Source organism: Malania oleifera, chromosome 10, assembly GCF_029873635.1.
Source record: "Malania oleifera isolate guangnan ecotype guangnan chromosome 10, ASM2987363v1, whole genome shotgun sequence".
In the NCBI taxonomy this organism is placed as follows: domain Eukaryota; kingdom Viridiplantae; phylum Streptophyta; class Magnoliopsida; order Santalales; family Ximeniaceae; genus Malania; species Malania oleifera.
The window spans coordinates 27441064-27468423 of NC_080426.1; the positions used below are offsets into that span (position 1 = coordinate 27441064).

General features: G+C 37.7%; 1 protein-coding gene across 2 annotated transcripts; it reads left to right on the top strand.

Moving 5' to 3' along the window:
- Nucleotides 1-27042, top strand: LOC131165469 (protein NCA1). 2 transcript variants are annotated; one of them, XM_058123320.1, is made up of 8 exons: nucleotides 1-141; nucleotides 261-514; nucleotides 619-853; nucleotides 5654-5799; nucleotides 11832-11919; nucleotides 12063-12209; nucleotides 26367-26516; nucleotides 26586-27042. In XM_058123320.1, exons 2-8 carry the CDS (start codon nucleotides 261-263, stop codon nucleotides 26658-26660), a joined length of 1095 nt encoding a protein of 364 aa, XP_057979303.1. In that variant the 5' UTR covers nucleotides 1-141; the 3' UTR covers nucleotides 26661-27042. The 2 variants fall into 2 exon arrangements, with proteins under 2 accessions (XP_057979303.1, XP_057979301.1); XM_058123318.1 differs by having other exon boundaries at nucleotides 30-141; nucleotides 249-514.
- The last annotated feature ends 318 nt before the right edge of the window (nucleotides 27043-27360 follow it).

The following is a 27360-nucleotide window of genomic DNA, read 5'->3' on the forward strand; positions in this document are numbered from 1 at the left end:
GACGTGAGATGACTTTTTGTCACGACCTGCTTTAACTCTCCCGCACAAATCCGACGAACCCTAACAAACTTCAGAGTCCAATCATCTCTCCGGCCACTTTCCACTGAGTCCGGCCACCTCTCGACCTTCGACTGATCAAAGGTACAGCTGCTGATCAAATTGTCATCCTTCTTCCGCTTGGTTCCCGGGGAAGCGAAAGAAATCCAAGTAAAATTGAAAGATTTGCTGATTTTTTTGGTTGTTACGAGGTGTTGATGAAGATGACCCCTGTTTGTCCCTTCGCCAAATCCGCTCGTCCCGACGAAGTCTCTTCGCGAAAGCCCAGCGAATGCCCGTACAAACCGCCTCAGTCCGATGGTCAAAAGGAGACTCCGGATGCCGCCACCGTATCCCCGAAATGCCCATTCGGTTACGATTCTCAGACCTTCAAGCTAGGTCCTCTCAGCTGCGTCATTTGCCAGGCTCTTCTCTTCGAAAGCGGCAGATGCGTGCCTTGTTCGCATGTCTACTGCAAGTGAGCCACTGACTCTATAATGGCAAATCCTTCATTTTGAGTTTTAGATGTATATTTTATTTGTTTATTTGCGTGTTTTTTTTTTATTTGCATGGGGGAATTAGGGCTTGTATATCTCGATTCAAGGACTGTCCGTTGTGTGGGGCGGACATTGAGAAGATCGAAGCTGATACGAATCTTCAGAGTACGGTCGATCGTTTTATTGAAGGTCATGCAAGGATCAAGCGATCTCATGTTAATGAGGAGTCCGAGAAGGGAGTGACTGATGAGAAGAAAACAGTGATATATGAGGATGTTTCTCTGGAGAGGGGTGCTTTCTTGGTGCAACAAGCCATGCGGGTGAGCTTTTGTTTGGGTATCGCATCATATCATAATGTTGTTACTTGTCAACTTTATGTATATTGAATTGTGTATTGATAGAGCAGTTTCATTTGAATTATTGAGGTTTTTCTGTGGGCGAATGAATCTAATTTGATTCCACCTAGAACAATCACTTGTAGTGTGTACGGCCCTGAGCATTCCAAGGATAAGGCTTCTCATCTCATCGGGGAAATCCTGAAGATGCTCGGCACTCTGGTTCTTTTGAGGAAGACCTTGATTTGAAAAGATAAATCAACACCCTGCTTTGATCCATTGAATGATCAAACAATTTGTTTTTGGATATTTTAAGGGGATTTGCTTAGGGCAATTAGATGTCAAGTCATCATTGAGTGGTGGGACCATGGAGATTAAAATCGGATGCTAGAGGCCTTCTTTCATTTTAGTAAGATCATTCCAGTTTCAAAATTCTAGAAGCTGAAGGTAGAGCTATAGTACTATGGAGGCCAGGCATTTCGTAGTTAGCTAGTCCCAGTAGGCTGAGGGGATATCACTAGTCCATAACTAGGCGTGAGTCAGTCTAGATAAGATTGAAAATTGACCAGTCAAACAACAACTTTCTGAACAATCATCAATCTTTTCACAACCTTGACAACATGTTTAATTTTCTTAAGGAATATTTCCTGCCTCGACTAAAGCAGCATCTGCACATTTTTAAGAGTAGCAAGAAACAGCTCTTTTGCTTCCTGTTGCAAAGCCACATAATTTCAATGGGCATAGCTTCAATCAAGTAATACAATAACTGTACATGATATCTAGCAATAAAAAAAGCGAGAATTTCTAGTCTCCCATAGAACCCCCTTTGTTGATAGATAAAGCACTATTAGTATAGCTAGGGCGATCCATCCATCTAGGAGAGGCACGTGGTACTGGAGAGGAGCTTTTTTGCTACAAAAATCATATGAATGATTCATTTCAGTTGAGGATACCCTATAATACTTTTAGTATGGACTTGTATTTTATGGGAGGATAATGCACACTGATTTCTTTATTGCAACTTACAAGGTTGCAAGGCTGTGGTGGGGCAATCCGTTCAGTGTTATTGGTTAGCTGTGGGCTTTTCCAGTTAATGTTGAAGGTTTCTAAGGATAAATTTTGTGGTTTTGGGAGAAGTAGGAAGAAAAAGGATTCTGTGGATAAGAAAGGATTTTTTAGGAGTGGTGCTTGGTTCACCATTTGTTGGATGCATAGGTTGAGAGGATTTTTTGTGATAAAACTAGGAGTGGAGTAGAGGTTGAGTTAGAATTATGGAGAGAAGCTTTGGAATCTAGAGGCTTTAGGATAAGTTAAAATAAGACCATATGCATGAAATGCAATTTCAGTTACGGAAGGAGGAATATTTGAGACGAAGTTAAATTTGATGATGAAGAAATAAATAGAACTTGTAGATTTCGATACTTTGGATCTATTATGCAAGTTGAAGGAGAAATTGAAGATAATGTAATGCATAAAGTTAAAGCAGGTTGGGTAAAATGGAGAAGTACTTCAAGTGTGTTTTTTGATCGTAGAATAACCTTAAAATTAAAAGGGAAGTTTTATAGGACGGCTACAAGACCAGCTGTGCTATATGGATTAGAATGTTAGAAGACAAAGAAGCAAAATATCCAAAAAGTAAAAGTTGTTGAGATGAGAATGCTTAGATGGATGAGTGGTATAGCACTGAAAGATAAATTAAGGAATGAACATATTTGCGGTAAGTTAAATGTAGCTCCTATAGAAGGTAAGATAATGAAATGACTACTCAGATGGTATAAACACTTTCAACGTAGGCCACATAGTGCACCAGTGAAGAAGAGTGAGTTAGTTACTGTGGGGGGCAGTAGAAGGGGTTGGGGTAGACCTATAATAACTTGGAATGAGATATTAAGGATTTAATAGCTTTGAATTTGTCAAAAAAGAAATGGTCTATGATTGCATAAATTGGCGGAAAAGGATTCATATGGCCAATCCCACCTAGTGTGACTTAAGGCTTGCATCTATTGCTGTTGTTCACTTGGCACTTCCCTTTTGCTTTGGATAGCACTCATTCTTAGCTTTTTCTTTGGGATTTTTGGTTCTTTGGAGTGTTTTTTCTTGGGTAATTTGCAGCTTAGTGGAGAATTTTGATTTAATTTCTTCATTTCATTTTCTAGAGGATTTGTGTACACCCTTTCATATCACCAAACCACTTTTAGAGAAATTAATTTTCACCCTAGATGCTCTCTCAAACATGTGAAGGATAGTCAGCAAATTAGAGCAGTATCCCGTGTTCTTAGGAAGGAAGAGAATAATATATTTTGCGCAATTGAAGATGCGATATGGCACAATCCTCATAACCTACCTTAATCCCATCTATTAACCTCTATCAACTCCTCTCTTAGTCATCTTAAGGCATCAACCACTATAGTAAAGGGAAAAGGAGAAAGAAGATATCCTTGTCTTAGACCCCTGGATGCACAAAACCAACAATTAGCCTTGTTGTTTACTAAGACAAGAAAACCACAGAAAATAAACACCCTCTATTCCATTTCCTCACGGTTAGGCAAAAACCTTTCTAGCCATAACCTTGTCTAAGAAGCTCCTGCTCACCTTGTCATAAGCTTTCTCAATATCCAATTTCAACTCTAGAACCCTCTTGTTCCTTTGAGCAGTACCTTTGACCACATCATTTGCTATCAAGGCAGCATCTAGGATTTGTTTTATCACCAATTAATGCACTCTGGCTAAGAGAGATAGTGTCCCCCAAAACCATAGACAATCTCTTAGATAACACCTTAGTCAAAATCTTATAAACATGTGTTGCCAAGCTAATGGTCTAACCACACATTTAGGCACCAAAGTAATAAATGTAGAACTCATACTCCTTCCTTTCACTCCATTGTCAAAGAATTCGAGAAAAAACTTTGAGAAGGTCTCCCTTAACCAATAGTCCTAAAAAATGTCATGGTAAAACCATCTGGGCTGGGAGCCCTCTCTTTATCCATCTCAAAACCGAGCTCTTAATCTCCTCTTCCCATAGTGGTGAAAGGCACAAGGTGCACTGAGCCACAAAGAGTACTTTGGAGCCAAGGAGCGAGGCGAAGGTGCGTGCCTCATGAAGGTGAGCTGCACGGTTATTAAAATTGTGTACAATGCCTATTTGATGGGTAATTGATTTATGAAAACACATCAATAGTAATATTAGAATTTAAAATGCCAAATATTTAATACCAAAACATAAACGCATAGAAATTATGACAACCGCGTACCAAGTTCCAAGTGAAAAAAAACGTAGTTTAGCATAAGTAATTACGCATGCAAGAGTTCAAACTTCAAATTAGAAAGGAAATGAAATTGCCAAGCCAAAGGCCCAAAAGCATCAACATAGTGGCTTAATGCAAGTTAATCTATAGCTTGCCAAGAACATGGCAGCCTGCCAGCCACCAGCAAGCAGCAGCAGCAAAATACTGAGCCCTGAGGAACACGAAGAAGAAGAAGAAGAAGAAGCAGCAGCAAAACACTGAGCCCAGAAGAAGAAGAAGAAGAAGCCGAAAAGAAGAAGGCAACAGCAGCAGCAAAATACTAAAGAAGAAGAAGAAGACTTACTAGTTTGAAGCAGCCTGATGAATCACGAAGACTGGCGATGACGACTCAATGGCTTGAAGCCTCTCGCTTCTTCGAAGGCTCTGGCAAAGGCTCTCTTGCTGGTGGAAGGCTTGAAGACTCAAAGACGAAGGTCGTGCTGGTTCGAAGGCTTGAACCTTGAAGGCGAAGGGCTCTTGCGAAGGCTCAAAGACTCAAAGGCTTGAAGATGAAGGTGTGTCGTGCTGGTTCAAAGGCATGAGGATGAAGGGTTGTGCTGGTTTGAAGGCTCGAACCTCAAAAACGAAGGGCTCCTGTGATGGCTCTCTTGCTGGCGAAGGCTCGAAGACTCGAAGATGTGAAGATGAAGCCTGGACTGCTGGTTTCATGCTGTTTCGAAGGCTCGAAGATGAAGCCTGGACCTGCTGGTTTGAGTCGAAGCCTATGGCTATGGCTAGGGCTGGTTCGAGTCTGGCCATGTTTTCTTTCTTAGAAGTGTATTTTTTTTTATATTTTAAAATGAAGTTAAAAGATCAGATATCTCAAGCGTGACTCACTGTGCCTGGAGCCTCAGTGCGCCTACCTGTGCCTTTTTGAAGGTTGCCTTGCCTCAACCCTAATGAGGCGCTAGCCTCGTCGCCCCACTGCATCTCGTGCGTAGGCGCGCTTCTAACTACTATGCCTCTTCCTCAAGATGGACTGAAGTCATCACACACAATTTTTTTTTTTTAATTTCTTTTTTTTTTTTTTTTTGGTTCCTGCAAAAAAGAAACCAGGAAAACTTAAATCAAAATCGACTTAATGGCAAGCCTACACCAGAAATGGACTTAAACTAGAATCAACTCAATGGTAAGCCTTTGTAGAGGAGAAGATAGGACTCTGAACATGCACATTTTTTCATTAGGGACAAAAACAAAAATAGCACGTCCTCAAGTTCATTGTTTCCATGAACTGCACGAAAAGTCATCCGAGCACCAGGACCCTGCATGAGAAGCTTGTCTTGGTAATGGTCATCTGTCAAAAGAAACCTCTCGAAACCTCTCTTATGAGTCTATGAGTGGATCTGGGTGTTGGAGCACATATGTGTGCATCAGCATATTTCTAAATTTCTTGTCCTTGTATATAATAATTAGTATGCTGGAGCAGATTTATTTTAATTGCAATGTAGGATGCTGCTATTAAATGACTGTAAGAAGTCATTGTTGTTTGTTTCATGTGTAGGCATTTCGTGCAAATAACGTGGAAAGCGCCAAGTCAAGACTTGGTCTCTGTGCAGAAGACATCCGAAGTCAGTTAGAAAGAATGGGAAACACGTCAGAGTTATGTTCACAGCTAGGAGCAGTTCTTGGTATGCTTGGCGACTGCTGGTTTGTCCTACCCCTTCTTTTGGTACTTATTTTTACATACTAATAGTGTGTTTTCCTTCTGTGGTATTGAATCTACACATGAACCAATGCAATGTTTCTGTGGTTATCAATTTGCCGTAGACATATATCATGAGTGCATGACTGTGAAAGCCTTCTGGTGGTGAGCAGTGACATATTGGGTAACAGTACCATTAAAATAATAAAAATACAGTAGTCCTGGTCAGTTGGCAATGAATTATGTTTCACTTTAACGTTAATATTATCATCTACTGGTGCTGATATTTTATTTAGGTGGCACTCCTGCTCCAAAAATGCGCTTCCGGCTTCTGTGCTTCTTACTCCAAACTTTGTAAAGCATGTGGTGAAATTTGAGAATATTATTGTTATTTTTTTCCGTCTTAGTAAAGTATGTGACCTTTTACTGCACGAATTAGAGCAATATGGCAAATTGCGAAGGCGAATCGTTGTTAAATGAATCAAGAAAATAAAACTTGCCATTTAAGGGAGCATCCTTAAGATCTCATATCTTTTAGTTAACATCCTAACAAATTTTAAAATTTACTTTTAACATAATTCACAGGTAGTCAATCATCCTTCGCAGAAGGAAAGAAAGTGTTTGAACTTTGCAAGGTAAGATTTCTTTGCCCTTTATAAGAAGCCTGCAAGGTGTGGGGGTTGTGATTTAGGATTTTAATGATAAACTTTATATTTTTGGATGTAGTTTAATATGCCTGAGCTGATTTATTTTAATTGTTCAATAATAATAGGAAGAGGAATTGGATTTTGCACTGCAAAAAATATCACTTTAGTCTTCTGATGTTGATGTAGTTTGGGACTTTTATCTTTAATTTAATTGAAAAAAAGAATAATCTATTAAACCTGAGGAATGTAATACATGATTGGAGGACAAGGAGTCCTCAACCAACTAGAAAAGCTGGAAAAACCAAAAGACGGCTGAAAATACCAAAGAAATAAAAAAACAGAATACAATCCAAACAAGAGCACCGCCTTCCAATCTCTTGTAAGTTCAGACAGTGGAAGACCCTTAAAGGAATCTAAAGAATGCACTGACTAGGAGGCAAGGAAAATCACCCTATTCCACAAAAGCTGTGAGCATGTAGATTGACTTCTGAAAATCCTAGCGTTCCTTTCAGTCCAAACAGTTCAAGAGATAGAAAAAACAGCTGCACACCATAGAGCTCTGCCATTCCTATTCTTTCCAAAACCCCTGAAATTAACCAAAGCCAAGTCTTTCACCTTTCCTGGAGCCACCCACTCTTCCCCTGCCAGAGAGAAAAGCGCGTTCCACAGCTGCGATGCCAACTTGCAATACACAAAGAGATGGGCACTTAACTCATTATTTTCATGACACATGAAGCACGTATCAGGACTAGGAGCCATATAGGGTCTTCTCCTCTGAACCATATTAAGCGTGTTGATCTTTTCCTGGATCAGTCTAGGCAGAAGCCTGAATCTTCCCTGGCACCTTAGAAAGTAAGCGGTTCGAAGGAAAATGGTTAGAGCTATTGGTTTTTAAAAGATGAGATAGAAAAGATTTAGAAGTAAATATGCCTAAGGAATCCCCCTCCTACACTCTCTCATCCTTAGTAGAAGAATGAATGTGCTGGTCCAACAAGGAAATAATGTTAGTGAGCTCAATGACCTCTCGTTCATTAAGATTCCTGGAAAAATGGGAATCCCAAGAAGGAACCCCCCAAAAGAAGTGAAAGAACTAATAGGAGCATTATAAAGAAAAGAAATCTTAAAGAATGAGGAAACTTCAGCATCAACGAAGACTCCCCCACCCACACATCTTCCTAGAAACGGACTCTATTGCCATTACACCTTTTGAACTGAACACGAGGAAAGAACTGGTTGGCTACTTGAGTGACAAATTTCCAACGACAAGCGTGAGAAGTAATGCTGTCGCTCATCGTCTCCCACCCATTTTGTTTGATCCTGTACTTACTCTTTATCACCTTATGCCAAAGGGATTTAGTTTCCAGAGGGAATCTTCAAAGCTATTTACCTATAAAAGAGATGTTCTTAGATACCGCATTCCTAATACCTAGGCCCCCTCCGACTTAGTTTTTCAAACCAAATTCCAACTAACAAGATGTTCACGCCTAGGATCCTCGGGACCTGACTAAAGGAAATTATGCATCAACCTCTCTAAGGACTTACCAAAATCCTTTATTTTTTAAACCTAATTGCTCTTTTGATTTTGGAAAAAATGCTCTTTATCAATATGCTACTTCTTCTACACATTCATCTCTATTCCATTATGGAATGAAGAATGGTTAGGATTCATTAAAAAAATCTAAAATCCACTCATGGGAAAAGACTTTACCACGTCAGGCACTAATATCCTTTTAACATACAATTAGATCGGGTAATTATTTCAATTAAGAACATAAACTTGTTGCTTTTTCTTCCCTTGTAACGGAATTGGAGCCATAGAGCTCTATCCATTTATTCATTCGACCCAATTATTCATTTTGTTCTGTTCCACTAGAGGGAACTCTAAACAAAGAGAGATAATAAATTGGAATATTCAAGAGACACATTGATGAGAGTGGCTTGACCCCCAAGGGAACAATAAGCCCTCTTCCAACCCTCGAATCTCCTAGCCAACTTTTCCAAGACTAGATCCCTGAAGGCTTCAAAGTTTGTATTACTTCCAAGAGGGAGGCCAAGATAAGTAAGGGACCATTGTATGGATTCACAACTTGCACTCAATTTGAAATTCTGAAGAGTCCTATCGCCCATGTTAATGCCAGCTAAACCACTCTTGAACAAGTTGATTTTGAGACCCGATATCTTTTCAAAGATTTTGAGCAACAGAATAGCTTTTCTGAAATTTGCTAAATTGTCCTTGAGGAGAAGCAAAATGTCATTACTCATCAGCAATTGGAGATGGGAAATCTCCACGTCCTCCCTTCCTACACAGGCCTCTAATCACCCCCCTAGCCTGAGCATGAAAGAACAACCTAGTAAGGGTATCAACAGCTAAGGTGAACAAGAAAAGGGATAGAGGATCTTCTTGTCTAAGACCTCTAGAGGCCTTGAACCATCCTCTTGGTTGACCATTGACAATAACAGACAAACGGGACGAAGTGAGACAACCCTTGATCTGCTTTCTCCAAAGATCCCCAAAGCCCTTTCATCTTTAGTTTTATTTGCCCAGGCCTCTGGATATAATTAGCAAGCTTTCATTATTTGCTCTGTTTTATTCTATGGCCTTAGATGTGGGGGATGTACTACATTGTCCGTTTATATAGTTATATGGCATGCACATGACTATTTAAGTCAATTTACTTGAGGCATTGCAAATCTGGAACATGTGTTGCATGCGGAATCTATGTTGTGTACAACTATATATCTTGTATCTAGTTTTATTTTTTATTTTTCAAAATTTGAGGATTTCCTGTCAACTTACCTATGGTGGGGGAAATTGGATCTTTTCATGTTGTTTCCTCATTTGTATCGTCTTTCTTCTTTACATAGTGAGGCTGTTTCTTTCCTTTTGCTCTCTGATGGGGAGAATTTCTCTTGAGATTTTTGTTTTCGTGTATCTCGGATTGAGAGAGGTGGAGGAGCTTGCTTCTTTGTTGAGTTTGTTGGAGGGTTGCTGTCCTTCCAATAGGTGGAGGGACATGTCTTTCTTTCTATCATAAAATTTGGAAGGCCAAAGTTCCCTGTAAAATTAAGGCTTCTAATTGGTTGGTTGTTCTTAGTAGAGTTGACACTAACAATCTGCTGCAGAGTAGGTATCACTGCATGTATGTGTTCTTTGCTTTGGTAGTTCTGAATCTGCCTCTCATTTGTTTTCATATTTCTTTATCATGGAGGATTTGGAATAAGATTTTCAGTTTTATTGGGTAAATTTGGGCTTATCTAGGTTTATCCGGAATCTGAGGAAGATATGCTGGCTATTTCTCTTTTCAGGTTCAGAAGGAGCAAAGACTAGTCTGTTCTATGTGTTGTATTATGGGGTATTTGGCTAGAAAGGAGCAGTTGTATTTCTAATGGGAAGAAGATTTCTTGGGTTTTGGTTTGGGATAAGATTCAATATTTGGCTTTTTTTTTTATTATGGGCTATTGCTGCTGGTTGTTTCAAGTGAATTTGTTTTGAAGATGTTCAGTGTGATTGGTTTGCTGTTTTGTGTCAATTGTTTTGTTTTTCTAGTTTAGGTTTTTCTGATCTTTTTGGAGGATTCCTTATTCTCCTGTTCTGTGCATTCTTTCTCAATTAATATGCTTCTTTTCCAGTAAGAAAAAAAATTCTTATTATGTAAGGGATCGTTTGGAACCACTTATGCAGAAGTGCTTTTCTGAAAAAGTGCTGAATTTAATAAAAACCTGTATCTACTTAAACCTTAATGTTAAGCTCACCAGTTCCATTAACTTCTTTTAAAACTCATGTTTAGCTAAGACCTGTCAATGGTATATTTGCTCTTGCATTGCCCATCATGTTTCCCAAGTACTGAGTTGATTGGAGACTAAGAGTTATCCCACCAAAGTGCTCAAGTTTATAGTTTTGTACTAATATTTGTAATTAAAATATTGGTCGGTTCATGAATCTAATGGCTGCCAGCACTTGATCAAATGATTCAATCAAAATTAATAGAGGGTTGTTGGCCTTCTTACATGTTGCTTTGAAAAGCATGGTTGGTGGAGGAGAGGAAGAGAGGGAGATTGAAAATAGCTACCTTTTCTGTTGTATAAAGATTAAAGACCCCGTATTATGATAATGCACTTGCTTCTTCTTCATTGATTGTTGCCCTAGTTACTGCTACATTTGTTGCGCCTTTGATTGTGTTTTACTACTAGATATCCATTTTTTCCTCATAACCAAGCACATTTTTTGTTTAAGAATCTGCTTAATCCATCAAAAGCTTTTTTTTTTTTTTGTTTTTTTAAACTTAATAAAGGTCATATCTAAATCTATTTTCTTTTCTCTATACCTTTGTGAAATCTATTTTGTTATCTCTATATATTTTTTTTATGAATACTTTAATTGCTTAAATAAATAGCATTGATGGTTATTGTCCAGGCATTAACCTAACACCATCATTTGAAGTCTTAATCTTGGATCACTGTCTCTTTCTCCAAATTTCAGAGTATCATTTTATATGTTTGATACCACAATAATTTGTTTAATTCTGAATGTCTCTTATTGTATTTTTATTTTGGTATCAATGTGTTTTTCCTCCAATCATTTGGCATTTCCTTGTTATAATTTTGTTAGATAACTTGGCTAACTACCCTATCTCAATTTTTACCACGCCTACCTGGTCATGCTGCCTTTTCAGTTTTCATCTTCTTAAAGCTTCTTTGATTTTGAATACTAATATTATTTTTCAAATAGCAATGATCTATAGTCTGATAAAAAAATTATTTACTTCAAGCTTCTTTAGACGATCTTGTTAAATATGTTGCAAAAATAATTTTCCATCTATTGTATTTAAAAGCTGTTGTTTGAAAATGTGGCCAGAAGCATAGTGGAATGCAATTGACTTTCGAATGCATGTTTCCTGGAAGCACTGCCCCTGCTAAAACCCATGATTGAGGAACTTTGTGTCTACTTTTGACTAAAAGTATGCATGTGTGCTGAAAATGTATGAACACAAAACCAAATGCATGTTTTGACACAAATTGAGATGACCTGATGGCTGATGCATTACCAAGCACGTCTTAAGTTTCATTTTTCTTACAATGAAAATCTTTTTTCTGCACTCTTAATGCATCAATATACATTGCTTTCTATTGTCTTTTTTTTCCCTTTCATTCATGCTGCACTTTAATCTGATTTTTCATATAAACAAAGAATGCCATAGATAAAAAATTAGAATGTGCCAGACAAACACCTATGATAATTCCAATTAGAATAAAAGAGAGGTTGAAGATCTTTTGACTCAAAAGATTTGCATTTTCCAAAAAATGCTTGTATTTTTTTTCATTTTTTTTTTCTCATTATTATTCTTACTGCCTTCTCATGTCTTCTGAAATAATGGATATGGATATTGCAGTCGGGCACTGGGAGATGCTGGATCTTCAGTTTCTTATTTTGAAGAAAGCGTCAGTTTCCTTTCAAAATTGCCTGCTGATGATCTGGAGGTTGTTGCATCTTTCCTGGATATAATTGGATTTTTTTTAAAAAAAATTTGGACTCGGCTGTTTTACCTCGAAGAAGGGAAAAAGAAAAGAAGAGGAAAGTTTGATGTGTTCTCTAATTTGTTTTTAGCTTGGTTTCTCTGCAGATCACACATACACTGTCTGTTTCACTGAATAAAATTGGTGATCTTAAATATTATGATGGAGATCTTCAAGCTGCAAGATCTTACTATTTTCAATCTTTGGATGTGCGTCGTGATGCCATCAAACATTGTCCAGATGTTTCATCCCAGGTCAGGAACTCTTTTGTGTACGCAACTGGTTTACCAGGTTTTCTTTGATCTGAAATAACATTGACAAATTTGTGCAAAGAGAGAGGTTTCAAGGCATCCTACATATTTTTGGCCAGGCATCTGCAGCTATTTGAGTATTTTCTCATCATATTCAAGTTCAATTTTACTAGGACATTAGGCAGGAAAATCTATTGGGCCCGATCTTTTGAAAAATAATTTACCATTCCTTTTCTTTATTTTTTTATTTTTTATTATTTTCATTGTCTAAGGAAGCTGAATCCCTTAAAATATAAATTTTGGTTTGGGGTTTGGCATAGTGATTTTGAGACCTGCAATCATTTCAGAATGTGAATTTATCTGTATAAAATATATTTATGCATGTATCAATAGCTCATGCATGCATATATGTGCATGGAATAATAATAATATCTTGTTGGTTCTGGTTGTTAGTCATTGTTGATGGTTATGGTGGAGCTGGATTACTCCATAAATACAGAAAACTTTTAGTGGGGCAAATGGGGTTTTTTTCTTTAAGTGAAAAGTAAACTAAAATACATTACTCCATAAATTCATTGCGTGTAATTTTTTAACTTCAAAACAGAGCCCTAGTGAGACTCGTGACCCTTTTCAAAGGCTCAGAGCCTCTTCTGTCCTGAAGGTTTGAAGCGCTAGCTCCCTCGCTCTCTCTCTCAGGCTTGCTCCTTTGTTCATTTTTCTCAGCTTTCGACCTCTCTCCGAGCTTCGATTCACTTGACATCTCAGCCTTCGAACTCCCTTTCAGCCTCCCGTTGCCGACTCACTAGAAATTGCAATGATTCGTCAGAGCCCTGGCAAGACTCGTGCTCTTTATCAAAAGCTCGCAGCCTCTTCTCTCCTGATGGTTTGAAGCCCTAGCTCCCTCGCTCTCTCTCTCAGGCTCACTGCTTCCCATCGTGAGCTTGGCTGCTGTCATAATCTCTTCTCTCAGAGGCCAATAGTTACGGGAAAGGAGGATCTCTGGAAGGCTCTTCATGCTTCCTAGCTTGCACCTTTAGCAGTGTTTAATCTGAGGACCATGCCATGGTTCCCTCTCTCTCACGAAGGGCCTTGACTCATTCTCCTCACTCTCTTGATTGAGATGCTGTCAGTTATTGATGATAGGGATTTGTTCATTCTAGATTGAAGGGAAACCCTTCGATATGAGATGGGATAAAGTAGGGAAGTTGGGGATTCGTTCGTTCAATTGGCAGTGCAAGCGGTGGGTTCAATTTCTTCAGCTGCAGCAAAATGGTTCTCATAGGGATTCCTATCTCTTGCTGGAAATTTAAGCAAGGGTGTTGGTAGAACTCGGGTGGATTTTGTTGATTATTGGATTGTGATTCATGTGACGAGGGCAAGGAAATTCCTAGAATTAGGGCTCAGATGAGAGGGGGAAAAAAAAAGCATTCCCGGGCCAAATAGTATCAGGAAAAACAGATGCTGATGGAGTTCCTTTGACGCCTAAGGTTGGTGCTTGCTTGGTTCCTAACGATGGAGTTTGCTCAATCCCTGAGGGTGTGCTGGAGATGGTGCAGATTTGGTATGGGGGGAAGATGCAAGAGGGGATCCTGCAGACAGCTCTGCACAATCAATTGACATCACTAAGAGAGAAAGTTCCAGCGGAGGAGGTTAGTCTAGAGGCGGCTAGGGTTTTCTGCATGAACGATTGGATGATGAAGATCGGGTGGGCTGGGCCTGGGTCTTTGATGATTAATTTAGACATGTGTTGAATGTTTGAGAACAATAAAGGTCTTTTAAAATTTCTTATAGATCTATTTCTTAAGGAGGCTCAAGAGTAGAATTTTGATTCTGTATTGGGTCAGATTAGATTTGAGAAAATTCAGTAGGGTAAACCACTGTTGGGCCAATCAGAAGGGCAGGTCCAAATGCTTAGTTAGGTTTCCTGTCAAAAAGAAGGCTTTCTTGTGGAAACTTGTGAGGCTGTGGGAATTAATCTCTCCTCAGAATAAAAGGAAAACGTGTGCGATTCGGTGCTTAAATCATCTTCTAACAAGATCTATAGTGATCAAGAGGAGAGAAGCAATTGCTTTGAAAACAGAAACAAAAGGAGGCAGAATCAGAGAGGAGGCCTGCTGAAAAGTCTACTAATTTTCTAGAGAGGTGCTTCTCCTATTTTAGAGTAGAACGATAGTAGGCAGGGTTCCAGGATTGAGTTTGGGGGATCTTTGAAGAATTTTATTTCTTGTGGAGTTGAAAATCAAGATTCTATTGTTGGTTAAGTAGGGAATTTAGATGATAAGGGAGTCAACTTGGATAATCTGAGGAGTCGAAATGTTTACACTCGCTGTAAGGAAGTGCAGCTGGGTTTTGGAAGGAGGAGTAATTGGGATTCATCTGGTGGCCAAAAAAAAAACTCTTCAGAGAGATTCTAAAGGTGTTTTAAGTATAGTGGAGGAGCCAATTGTTGAGAGGATTAATACAAGTATGGATAGTAAGAGATGGGGAGATGTTATGAAGGACGATAGTGTAGGTAGTAGCGAATTTGAATGTGACAAAGGTTTGCTTTTGGATCAAATTCAGGAGCAGCAAGGATTTTTTTTTTCTGACTCTTTTAATGTTTGTCTCGGGGATTTACCTTATGTGCCGCCGCCTCCTACTTTAGAAGGTTTAGATGGTATTAATATTTTTGAGGATGATGCTTTTAAAGAGGAACTGAAGGTAAAAGATGGAATTCGGCCTAATCCAGTTCCAAGAGTCTGCTGAGAAAGACATTCAAACTCAAAATTTGTTGGATAGCTTGGGAGTCACATTGTTTGATCATGGAGGGAAGGCTTGATGGTGGTAAATCTAAGGCAAAGAAAGGTCATAGGGAATTGCAAATTTGAAGTGTTTGGTGAACTATAATGGGAAGGTTTAATAAGGAGCTTCCTTGGATTAGTTCACCTTTTTATTTTTAGTTTTAATTTTATTTTTTTTCTTATTTTTGTTTTAGTTTTATTATTTTATTCTTTTTTGTGTGTTTGCTTTTGTTTTTTTTTTTGTTTTTCTTTTAGAGGAGTTAGTATCCTCGTTATGGTTGTACATTCTCTTTCTTAGTATATCTTCTTTTGTTGTAAATAAAAAAAAAAATCTAAAATACATTACCGAGGGAAATTTTTTTATTGCTCTCTTCAATTTTTAGTTGCACAAGCATATAAAGGGGAATGTTAACCCCCTCCCCCCCCCACCTCCCCTTAATGAAGAGCCTTTGTTGCTTTTAACTTTCACACGAAGATTACTAAAATTTACACTAGGTACCCCAATTTATTAGTAGTATTATTATAGTAACTCTATCCCTCATTTACCTTGTGGGATACTCAAACTTGACTTGACTCAACTTTACAATGATGAGTTCAAAACTCAACTCAACCTCGACCGATCTCAAAATTATTGAACTCAAACTCAACTTAGCTCCAAGTTCTTAAAACTCGAGCTCGACTTGATTAAGCTTAATTTGATTATAAATTTATATTAATTGCATGTATATATAATATTTTGATTTTAAATATCTACATTTTCCCTTTGTTATACGCCTCTTTCCTAGAAACAATCTAAGCATATGTGCATCATTTTTTCTTGTAATTTGAGTTTTCTAAAGGCTCAAAGCCCCTTCTCTACTGAATGATTGAACACTTGATCTCAAAGCGTCTTCTCTCTCACTTGCAATAGAAAGGAAATTTGAGAACTATGCTTTCGTGTGAATGGGTTTCTCTATCTCGCACGAAACGACTCTCTCATCCTCACTTGGAATTGAACATGGCTGCACGAATATCAGATGGTAAGGTGATCGGTGCAGATCAAAGGTAAATCCTTTTATCTAAGCTTGTAGGAGGGGGAGACCTCTTATTTATGCGTGTTTGAGAACATCTCTCTGAATCGGTCAATTAAACTCTTAAAGGAGGTAGCTTTTTGCGTTGCCAATGGATTATGTACCTTCATTCGGTTGGATAGGGGATCCAGAAATGCTCTTAAGGAAAGTCATCTATGTTGATTGGCTATTAGGTGGATGAGGGTGGGGAAGTTTTTGGAGCTAGGGCTGAGGGTGAGAGGCAGGAACTTTTTGGTTTTTATTCCTAGAGGAGAAAAAGGTAACGGATGGCGAATATTTGCGGATGAGTTTGTGAGTTCGTGAAAGAGTTTTGTTTTGTTCTTGAAGAAGCTGGTGTAGCTAGCTCTTCATATCTCAGGTCGTGGAGTAAGGTTGTATTGGAAGGGAAATCAGGTGAAGGCAAAGTAAGTCGTTTGAAATCAGATCATTTATGTTTTTGGTGTGGGGAAGATATGCGATTGAAGGACTCAAGAGTGATGGTTCTAGATAAGTTCACATCATGCCCAGAGGAGAAAGTTTTTATTTCTTATTTAAATTGGGCAATTTAATAGAGCGGGCCCATGGTTTAAATAATAATTCTTTGTGCCTTTCTATGGGTCCCAAGAGGGTTCTTCTCAAGAGGGGTTTTCTAAGCTTGGTCTTGCTTCTAAATGGCCCATTGTGAGGGTATAGGTCACCAGGCTCATCTCAGTTCTGATCCCATTAGTCATCAGGTCCATTCCCCTGGCCAAAATTCACATAAGTCAAAAAAGGGTGTCAGGAGCAGTATTTTTGACGAAGTCAAATGCCGCTCTCCAATTATACAAGAAAAATTTAGAGTGGATAAACATTCAATGTGTTATCAGGTTTAGCTTGGTTTCAAAAACCATTCGGGAAGAAAAATGATGATATTTATAGAAGTTTCAGATTGGTTGTTGATTTTGGTTTTGCAGAAGGGTGAGAGGCTGGTATGTCCAGGAGTAATTGCGGGGAAAAAAAAGAAGAAGAAGAAGCTCGTTTGGTACAAAATCTGATACTTCAGGTTTTAAATCTGAAAAATCTAAGGGCCCAAAGGTGTATGTGCGTCTGAAGGCTGCTCTTATGGGTGCAGAAATGAGGAAACTATATGATGTGAAAAGAGAGTATTCCAGTGAGATAAGGTCAAAGATTTTTAGAAGAGATTCTGCAGGTGATTTGAGTATTGTAGAAGATGCACTTGCTAAGATGAAGCATATCTTTCTTTGTTGGGAATTTGAGTCGTCCTGGTTTCCTGGAATCTCCATTTTAGGAGACCTATTAATGATATGGAGTTGTCTTCTTTGTTATCTTTATTGAATGGGAGTTATCTTTCATCGGGAGGGATGTTTGGTCTTGGTCTTTGAATCAGTCGAGAGTTTTTTGTTTTAAATCTTTTTTTGAATTCTTGACTCACTCCACCTCTTCTTTCCCACTCTATTGTTTCATCTAGAAGGCTAAGGCTCCTTCAAAAATTAAGGCTTTCACTTTGTTTGTTGTGCTCAATAAAATTAATACTAATAACTTGCTGCAAATTTGGAGGCCTTTGAAGGCTTTCTCACCGGATGTATGTGCTTTTGTTACAAAAAATTCAGAGATGGCTTCTCATCTTCTTTTGCACTGAATTTTCTTGGAGGATTTGGAATATGCTTTTCGGTATTTCTGGAGAGAGCTGGGTTTGCCCATCTTCGGTTGGTGAGAATCTAATTACCTTCTTTTATTATCTAAAATATATGTATATATATTATATGACTTATACAATAAAAAAAATAAATAAATAAATAAAATGGTTAATTAGGCTTGTGAGTAGTATTACAAAACTCGACCTCGACTCATTAAGTTACTCAAGTAGCTTGAGCTTAAATGGAATCAAATTGATTTTGAGTTAGAGAGCGAGTCCAGCTCCAATAGCTCTTGAGTAGACTTGACTCATTTACACCCAACTTAATTTACTAGTTTGGCTGGTCCAAATTTTGGAGTTTGTAAGCATATTGTTTAGTCCAACCGGTCTTGTTTTGATTATTTATAGGTATATTGGGGCTTAGTTTCTTTTGGAAATTTTCCTGTAAATTCTTCTTTCTCATTTAGCTCATGCTCCTAATGCTACTCCTTTTTCCCCTTAGTCTTTCATTTGGAAAGCCAAAGCTGTTTCTAAGGTTAAGGCTATTACATGGATAGCAATTAGGGAAAAAAAAAATAATACCAATGACATGCTTCAAAAATGGAAACCTAACAAGTTTTTATTGCCCAATATGTGTCCTCTCCGTTTCAGGAATGGAGAGACTTGTTCACGTTTACATTTTCATTTCTGTTTGACTTTTTGGAGTAAATTGTTTGGCATTTTTGGAGAGAGTTTGTGTGCCCTTCCTCCTTGGAGGTGTTTTTTAACTTTATCGTTCAAAGGGTTTGAAAGGGGAAGGAGAGAAAGGATGATGTAGGACATGAAGCAAGACCTTGAGAAGATCCTTCTTGGAGAATACTTGTGAAGAATTGGGTCAAGGAAGGTTGGGTTTAGTAGTAGTTTATTATGTGTTTTTGGGGGCTTGTTTGTATTATGTGTATTCTAAGGGTATGTTTGTAATATTATGTAGTTTTAGGGGTTTATATGTGATTTCATGTGAAGAGGCTTTCTTGTAAATAGTTTGAATGCCATGTTGTAAGCAGTTATTGATGAATTTGAATTTGAGAAGTGAACATGAGTTCCCCCTTGTATATCCTCTCTCCCTTCCCCATCCTTCCTCTTCAATTTCTTCTAATCCCCCCCATGGCTGCAGATTCTTGATACTGTTCCTGCATCATTTGGTATCAGAGCCCAATATCAATCTCTGTTCTTCCATTTCAATTCTTCCATATTCTCCTCTCTTCTCCTCTTCTTTTCTTCTTCTTTCTTCTCCTTCTGTTTTTCTCTGTTCTTTCTCTAACTCTCTGCTGTCTTCTAAATTCTACTCTGTAATTCTGCCTTTCTGTTTCCATCTCTCTGTATTTCTAAATTCCCCTACTCTGTAGTTCTCACTTCTCTCAATTCTCATTCCTTTCCTGTTTCCTGATCTGAACACTCTTTTCTATTCTGATTCTGTTCTTTCTTCATCCTCCCTCCTCCTTCCCCCTCTTCTATCTTCTTTCTTATCTCTTCTTCATTCTATGCCTCTCTGATTCCAATTGCTGGTTCTCTTCTCTGAAATTCCAGTGGTGCACCCAAATTTTCAAACATCACTTTCTAGCTACCATCCTGCAACATCACCCACACCCTCAAATACAGAACATGTCAACGCTTCTTCCCCTACAATTTTATAGTCATCCAATCAACAGAAGGCCCCACGTATTCAGAAGGTTGACCAGCCGACTGCCCTTCAAAATCCCAACATCCTGTAATTTTCTCATCACGCCACCACCACCACTGTACTCCCTTTTCCTTGATCTCCCTTAGCCCCAAAAAACCATAACCGGAAAATTGCCGCTGGCAACTCATGCCCCCACACGCCGGCAATAGTGAGCATACTTGCCAAAATCTTCTGCAACTGCCAGAATCACGATAAATTGGTTCCAACCATGAGAATTTGGTGTTTTTCTCCTGATATTTTCATTTGTTGCATGAGATTTTCATTTCAGGCAAGATATTTTGTGCTTGAGTGATGTTTTTAGAGGAAAGGCTCTAAATTGAACTTTCAGGTTGGCAGCAGCATTGATTTGTTACTGTCAACAATAAAAGTCAGTTTGCAGTGCTGCATTCGTAAGTTTTCTATGTATATTTGTTTAATTTCTGCATGCACTCAAGACTACATGTGAATTGAAGATGGTTTTCGAGAAATTTGGAGTCAAGCTTGCTTGTGAATTGTGTTAAGGGCTTATGGTGATATATAGTTGTAGTTTATATAAATTAATCCAGCAATATGGTGACAGTTTACTGGAAAAATGAATGGATTTTGTCATATTGTGAGCATAATATTATGCCATTCCATACCTTTCTTAAGTATGGGAAAAAGTCTGCAAATTCATCATTGACAAAAGATTTGCTATGAATGTGATTTCTATAAATGGAGTCACTTGTATGCAACGTCATCCAGAACACCACCAGAGCCTTCTGAGATATCTATGGTTGATAAATCTACTATACATGTTTGTGAAATATGTTTGATTCCTATCCAAATAGGTGACTATTTTGATAATATTTGGTGTGACATCATACATTTGAATATTGACTCATGTACTCTTTGGTTCTCCTTGGTTGGACGATTTGGGTGTGACTCAAGGACATGAGAATACATACGTCTTCCACTATAATGGGAAGGAAATAATTTTGAAGCCAGCTCTACCAATCAACCAAGACAAATAATCAGTGACAATTACTCAACTTGAAGACACTACAAGCAAGGAAATGCGTGTGTTTGTAGACATCCAAAGTCTCTCTAACATTCCTATTGTTGCAATTGTCACTCTTGATATGTTCATTGATGCTATTTCCCAATTCAAGTCTATGGTGCTGCCAATGAAGTGTGATTTCTTGTATCACTCAAGTTCTAGGCTTTTGAAGAATGTAAGTTTGCTTCTTAGTTCTAATCCTCCAACATTTCAAAATTCGAGGCTGAATTTTTTCTAACTAGGGAGAGTTGATGTAGCACAAGAATCAATATGTTGGGAAGATCCATGTTGGAGAATACTTAAGAAGAACTGGATCAAGGATTGTTGGTTTTCTTTGGTGATGCCCAAGATCGCAATGGATTCCACCTCGACTCTTATGCTATTATACGATACCGGTCTCGGAGTGTTTGGCGTACCTACTTGATAGAGCTACGATCGTCATGGTCAACCTTCTTGTTCATTCGCTACGCTTTTATACCATAATACAATAAAGGATTGAATGAGATTTAGTTCAAAGCTTCGCTATTTTTAGGAGTGAAGAAAGGTAATCACTATGCCCTAGTGTCTAAAAGGTTGGATGTGGAGGACAAAGAGATGGATTCGAAGTTCAGCGCCTTGATCACCAGTAGGTGTCTTCTCCCCCAACCTAGATATTTGCTGTTCCAGACGAGATGAAGGTTCAAGGCGAGCTTTTGATTCACTGCTTCCGGGAAGGATTGAGACCAAAGCTTCGGTGGGCTTAGGCCCTAGGTCTCCTTCTCCCATTCAATCAGTTCAATCTCTCCACTATAAGAAGAAAGGAAATAGAGGAGAGTTAAAAGTACGAAGTATAGTCCCTTTCACAAGTCTACTTAACTAACAGATAAATGGATTGGAAAAAGGGAAAGCTTAGTAGGGTTAAGAGAGCAGAGAAGGACAGTGCAAACAAGCGTTTGGGAAGGTGTAGTTTAATTAGGATAGTATTATTTGTATTTGGGGGCTTGTTTGTAGTATTTGTGTATTCTAAGGGTATGCTTGTAATGTATTGTAGCTTTAAGGTTTATATGTAATTTCGTGTGAAGAGGCTTTCTTACTAATACTGTGAAAGCTATGTTGTAAGCAGTTATTGTTTGAATTTGAATTTGAATTTGAATTTGAGAAGTATATGTGAGTTCCCCCTTGTATCTCTTCTCTCCTCCATTCTCTTCCTTTTCAATTTCTTCTAATTTCTCCCATGGCTGTTGATCTTTGATGCTGCCCCTGCAACGAAGGCATTATGGCAGTGCTGAATTTGGCTATCGTCTGCTGCATTTGGTTGGGAGAGAAATGCCTGAAACTTTAAGAACTTGGATACTCCTCTTAACTTGCTTTGGAATAGGCACTTGCCCCGCTGCGGATTTTGGTAAATGGTTTCTTTCGGCATTTATCTCTGTCAGATCTACAGCTCGATTGGGTTGTTTTGATCGAGTGGAGTTGTTTTGTAATCTTTGTTCGCTGGTTTTCTAGTTCTTTTTTTCTGTTGTATATGCTCCTTGTTTTCCTCCTTTTTCTTATTGTACTCTCCCTCTTTCTCTATAATAAAATTCTTTGTTTATTTATATATTAAAAAAACAAAACAAAAAAAAAAACAAGCTTTTAGAAGTGCTCTTCAATGCATTTTCAGCTCAAGATACCCAAAGTCATAATGTGAAATGTGAAAATCCTGAAACAAATGTCATTCCTTACTAGGCATATCATACACTGACGTAAAAGGTACATGTTTTACGCCTCATAAAATAAAGCATATGCATAGTGAGATGCCCATTTAAATTTTTTAAATATCAGGATATAAAAATAAAAAATCAATTAGGGCTCTAGTTTGTTCAATCTTCAGAGTACAAAGTTCTCTTCCTCCCTCAAGTAACACTCTCCTTCCCTCGGCAAACAACTCTCAATTGATTTTCTCCGGTGAGATGATTGCTCCTCCAACAAGATTGAGCTATCGTCTCACTCAAGCAACCTTCTATCATCAAAGACGTTGATTTCTCTTGTAAAGATTCTCCCCCCCCCCCCCTCTCTCTCGCTCTCTCTCTTTATTTGACGGAGGTTTGTTTCTTCCTTGGTTCATTTTATAAATTTGAGATTCTTCCTTTTTTTTAAAAAAAAAAAAAAACTAGTATTTTCCTATTTTGGGGAATCTTCTCCCCTTCCTTGAGCTGCTGTTCCCCTCATCCCACAATTAATCAAGAGTCTAAGCATTGCTTATTGCTCTCAGTGCATTAGGTGAGCTCTTGGCCCCCGCCTTTTATGTTTTCCCCAATTTTCCATTTAGGAAAAACTTAACTATGTATGAGTTCTAAGCTGCTTTTCATTGCCTGGAGATTTTGGTCCTCTTAGATTAATCAAGGGGAAGATTCTCGAATAGCAAAGAAAGTTGGTGGTGGGATAAAGATGTACAAAAATTCATAAAGACAAAAAGAATTTGGTATAAAACGTGGTAAAAATGTGGAAATAGGGGTAACTTTGAAAAGTATAAGGAGGCAAGAAAAGATGAAAAAAAAGTCGTTAGTGAAGTTAAATATAGATTATTTAATAGTTTGTATGATAGATTAGATAAAAAAGAAGGGGAAAGAGATGTATTTAAATTTGCTAAAGCTAGAGAAAGGAAGAGTAACGACATAGGAAATGTAAAATGTATAAAAAGTGAAGACGATATTATCTTGGTTGAGGACGAAGACATTAAAGAAAGATGGCGAAGTTACTTTAGTAAGTTGTTTAATGAAAACCAAATAGAAGACTTAAACTTAGAATTGTCAAATGAGGAAAAGACTAAAAATATGAGATTTATTCGCAAAATTAGAGTAAAAGAAGTTAAGTTTGCACTCAAAAAGATGAAAAATGGGAAAGCTTTGGGATCAGATAACACCCCAATTGAAGTTTGGAAATGCTTAGGTGATAACGGAATTATATGGTTAATTAATTTATTTAATACCATTATAAAAACTAAAAAAATGACAGATGAATGGAGGAAAAGTACTTTAATACCTATATACAAAAATAAAGGAGATATTAAAAATTGTAGTAACTATCGTGGATTTAAACTTATGAGTCATACGATGAAACTATGGGAAAAGATAGCTGAACAAAGATTAAGGTTAGAAACGAAGGTCTTAGAAAATCAATTTGGTTTTATTCCTGGGAAATCTACCACAGAAGCTATTTATCTTTTAAGAAGATTAATGGAAAAGTTTAGGAAAAAGAAGAGAGATTTGGATATGATATTTATTGACATTGAGAAAGCATGTGATACCTAGGGAATTTCTATGGTGGGTTTTAGAAAAAAAAGGATGCATGTAGTAGGTATATCAATGTCATTAAGGATATGTACGATAGAGTAATGACTAGTGTAAGGACTATAGATGGAGAAACTAGAGAATTTCCAATCACCATTGGTGTAATTCAAGGATCTGCTTTGAGTCCTTATCTTTTTGTTTTAGTGATGGACCAATTGACTAAGAGTATTCAAAAGGAGGTTTCATGGTGTATGTTGTTTGCAGAAAATATTGTATTAATTGATGAAACTAGGGACGGAGTAGAGACTGAGTTAGAATTATGGAGAGAAGCTTTGGAATCTAGAGGCTTTAGGATACGTAGAAATAAAACAGAATATATGAAATGTAATTTTTGTAATGATAGGAGGAATATTGGAGATAAAGTTAAACTTGATGATGATGAAATAAATAGCACTTGTAGATTTCAATACCTTGGATCTATTATGCAAGCTGAAGGAAGAATTGAAGATGATGGAATGCATAGAGTTAAAGCAGGTTGGTAAAATGGAGAAGTGCTTCAAGTGTGCTTTGTGATCGTAGAATACCTTTAAAATTGAAAGGGAAGTTTTATAGGACAGTTATAAGACTAGCTATGCTATATGGATCGAAATGTTGGGCAACGAAGAAACATAATATCCAAAAACTAAAAATTGCCGAGATGAGAATGCTTAGATAGATGAGTGGTATAACATTGAAAGATAAATTAAGGAATGAACATATTCGCGGTAAGTTAAGTATAGCTCCTGTAGAAGATAAGATAAGGGAGGGAAGACTCAGATGGTATGGACACTTACAACGTAGGCCACATAGTGCACCAGTGACAAAGGGAGGGTTAGTTACTGTGGGGGGTAGTAGAAGGGGTAGGGGTAGACCTAAAATAACTTGGGAGGAGATAGTGAGTAAGGATTTAATATCCCTGAATCTATTAAAAAAAATGGTTCATGATCGCATAAATTGGCGAAAAAGGATTCATATAGCTGACCTCGCCTAGTGGGACTAAGGCTTGGTTTTGTTGTTGTTGTTGTTGTTCCTGAAGTGAAGAGTTAAGCTTTTTGAGCTGCTGCTTCCCAGCAATTTTAATTGGCTGCTGCCTTATATTCTATTCTTTGTTAGTCCCACCCTCAAGCCTCAAACACAACAACTGCAACAAGCCTTAAGTCCCACTAGGTGGGGTCAGCTACATGAATCCTTTTCCGCCCAATCTCAAATAATTTTCAATTTTCTGCTGTAGCTGCTGTTTCTGCTCTGTTCAAGATTCAAAAAGCATGTTTGAAAGTGAATCGAAGGGCAGAAAAATGTTTTCATTTGAAAATATGTAAAGGAAGTTGAAAAAAATGTTTCAGATGCGAATTCTGCAAACGATCTTGTGGATGGATTGTTATCAGATTTAAGCATCACTTAGCGAGTACAATGAAACAGGGTGAAATCTTGTCCAAAAGCTCTTGAAGATGTGAGGACCAAATGTAAGATGTCTTTTGCGAATTTCAAGGAAAGAAAATCTTAAAGAAATGATGGGAGAAGTTGTGGATGAGGGATATACAAAAATTAGTGGAACTTTTAGTGGATCCATAACAAGGAATAATTCCTAAATTTCACCATAGAAATGCCTATTCCTTTCTAATATATATTTTATTTGGTAATAAGGAATATATAATGAAAAGCTATTACCTCTATTCTTGCGTAGCAAAAAAAAAAAAATTACGTCTATTCCGAAATTTTTCACTATATTTCATCCCATTCCAAGGAATAGATATTTCACAAACCAAAGATAACCTAGGTAAACTTTAGTTGAATTAAATCCTCTCTCATTATTAGTAAATATTAATTTGACTCCTAGTTAATCAATCATCATTATCATCATTATTAATAAACCTCTTTGTAATGCATACCGACATTGTCCTTATAATTTTGTATTTGTCTGTGTGTGTGTCTCATCCTAATTGCACTGGTTTGACCTCCTAGTCAAACCAACATTGTAGCTTTACCTTGTTTGTCTTAAATCCCATTCCAAGGAATAGATATTTCACGAACCAAAACCTAGGTAAACTTTAGTTGAATTAAATTCTCTCATTATTATTAAATATTAATTTGGCTCCTAGTTAATCATCATCATCATCATTATTAATAAACCTCTTTATAATGCATACAGACATTGTTCTTATTTTTTGTATTTGTCTGTGTGTCTCATCCTAATTGCACTGGTTTGACCTCCTGTTTGACCTCCTAGTCAGACCAACCTTGTAGCTTTACCTGGTGTGTCTTTGCGTGCGGCTTTAGATTTTTATTCTTTGCTTGTGTTACCATATCCTGTCCTCATGTAATAAAAATTCATGGGTTGTGTGAAGAACTAGATAATAATGATCTCAGTTTAAGAGAAATTTTAGGGCTTTTATTCCTATTTATTGTCCGTCTCAGAATCTCCCAGCTATGGACGTCATATCTTTTCCTTTGTCTTCATCTCATCCAAATTAAAAATGAGGAATTTTTAATTAATGTCAATGCAAGAGTCTTGATTTCTTATTGTCATTGCTTGTTCACTGTAAGGGCACCATGTGTGGTGTCTCAGTTACAATGTTGAAATGCATAGAATTTTATTTTTGGTCTTAAGAAAATTTTACGGGTCCTAACTTTTTCTTTTTACATGCTGTCGGTTTACTGTTGGTACAGTGCCTGGATGTGGCTGTTTCTTTAGCAAAAGTTGCTGATGTGGACAGGAATCTTGGAAATGAGGACGTGGCAGTTGATGGATTCCAAGAAGCCATAAAATTGTTGGAATCATTGACATTAAGTTCAGAAGAAGCTGGTCTTGAGCAGCGGGTAGGTTTATGTCGCTACTTTGAACCTTGCAAATGACTCTTTAACATTTAACACGGTTTTCACTTGCAGCGACAATCAGTGCTGGCATTCCTTAAGACCCAACTTGCAGAGAAACCGGCTTCAGGCTCACCAGAAAACAAATGACATCTTGGTTGAAAAAATTAAGATACAAGACAATTTATGCAGCCATCAGAACTCGAGCAAGTATGTGTATTATAAGCTCAGTTTGGTACGAGGAAATTGCCATAGCATTTTATTAGAGTAGCACAAAGTAGTGTATGAGTAGCAATGAGCATTCCTTAACATGGATTGTCTAACGAATGCACCGAGTTCCCTCATTGAGTAATGCCATGAAATAAAAGGCGGTGAGAAACTATTATCCATGTTGTTATGGCTTTTGCCCATTCTAGTTGGAAGCATATTATTTGCTGGTAGCTGTGCCTATTGTGTTGTAATGGAATACTTAAAGCTCACCCATAATTTCGGCTTCTGAAATAAAATAGAAGCTGCTTGTGTATATGCAAAATGCTGGCGGAATGTATCTACTGTTAATGTTATTACTGTCCTTTTTCTTCTTTTTCGGTTGAAGTGCTGGATAATTGCGACCATGGCAATGGGAGTTCACTGAGAAAAACGAATGAGCTGCTTTAATGCTCCATGCACTGTTTTTCTGCAACCCTTGTTTTAATGATATGGACTTTGTCTTGATTTTTGAAAAATACTATTGACATATCCTGTTAATATCAAATAGCTACCACCATTAGCTGATGAGGGAATTCCTAACATCGGGGTCTCCTTGATAGAACATTTGTTTCTCCTCTGACCATCCAGTTCATCGGAGATG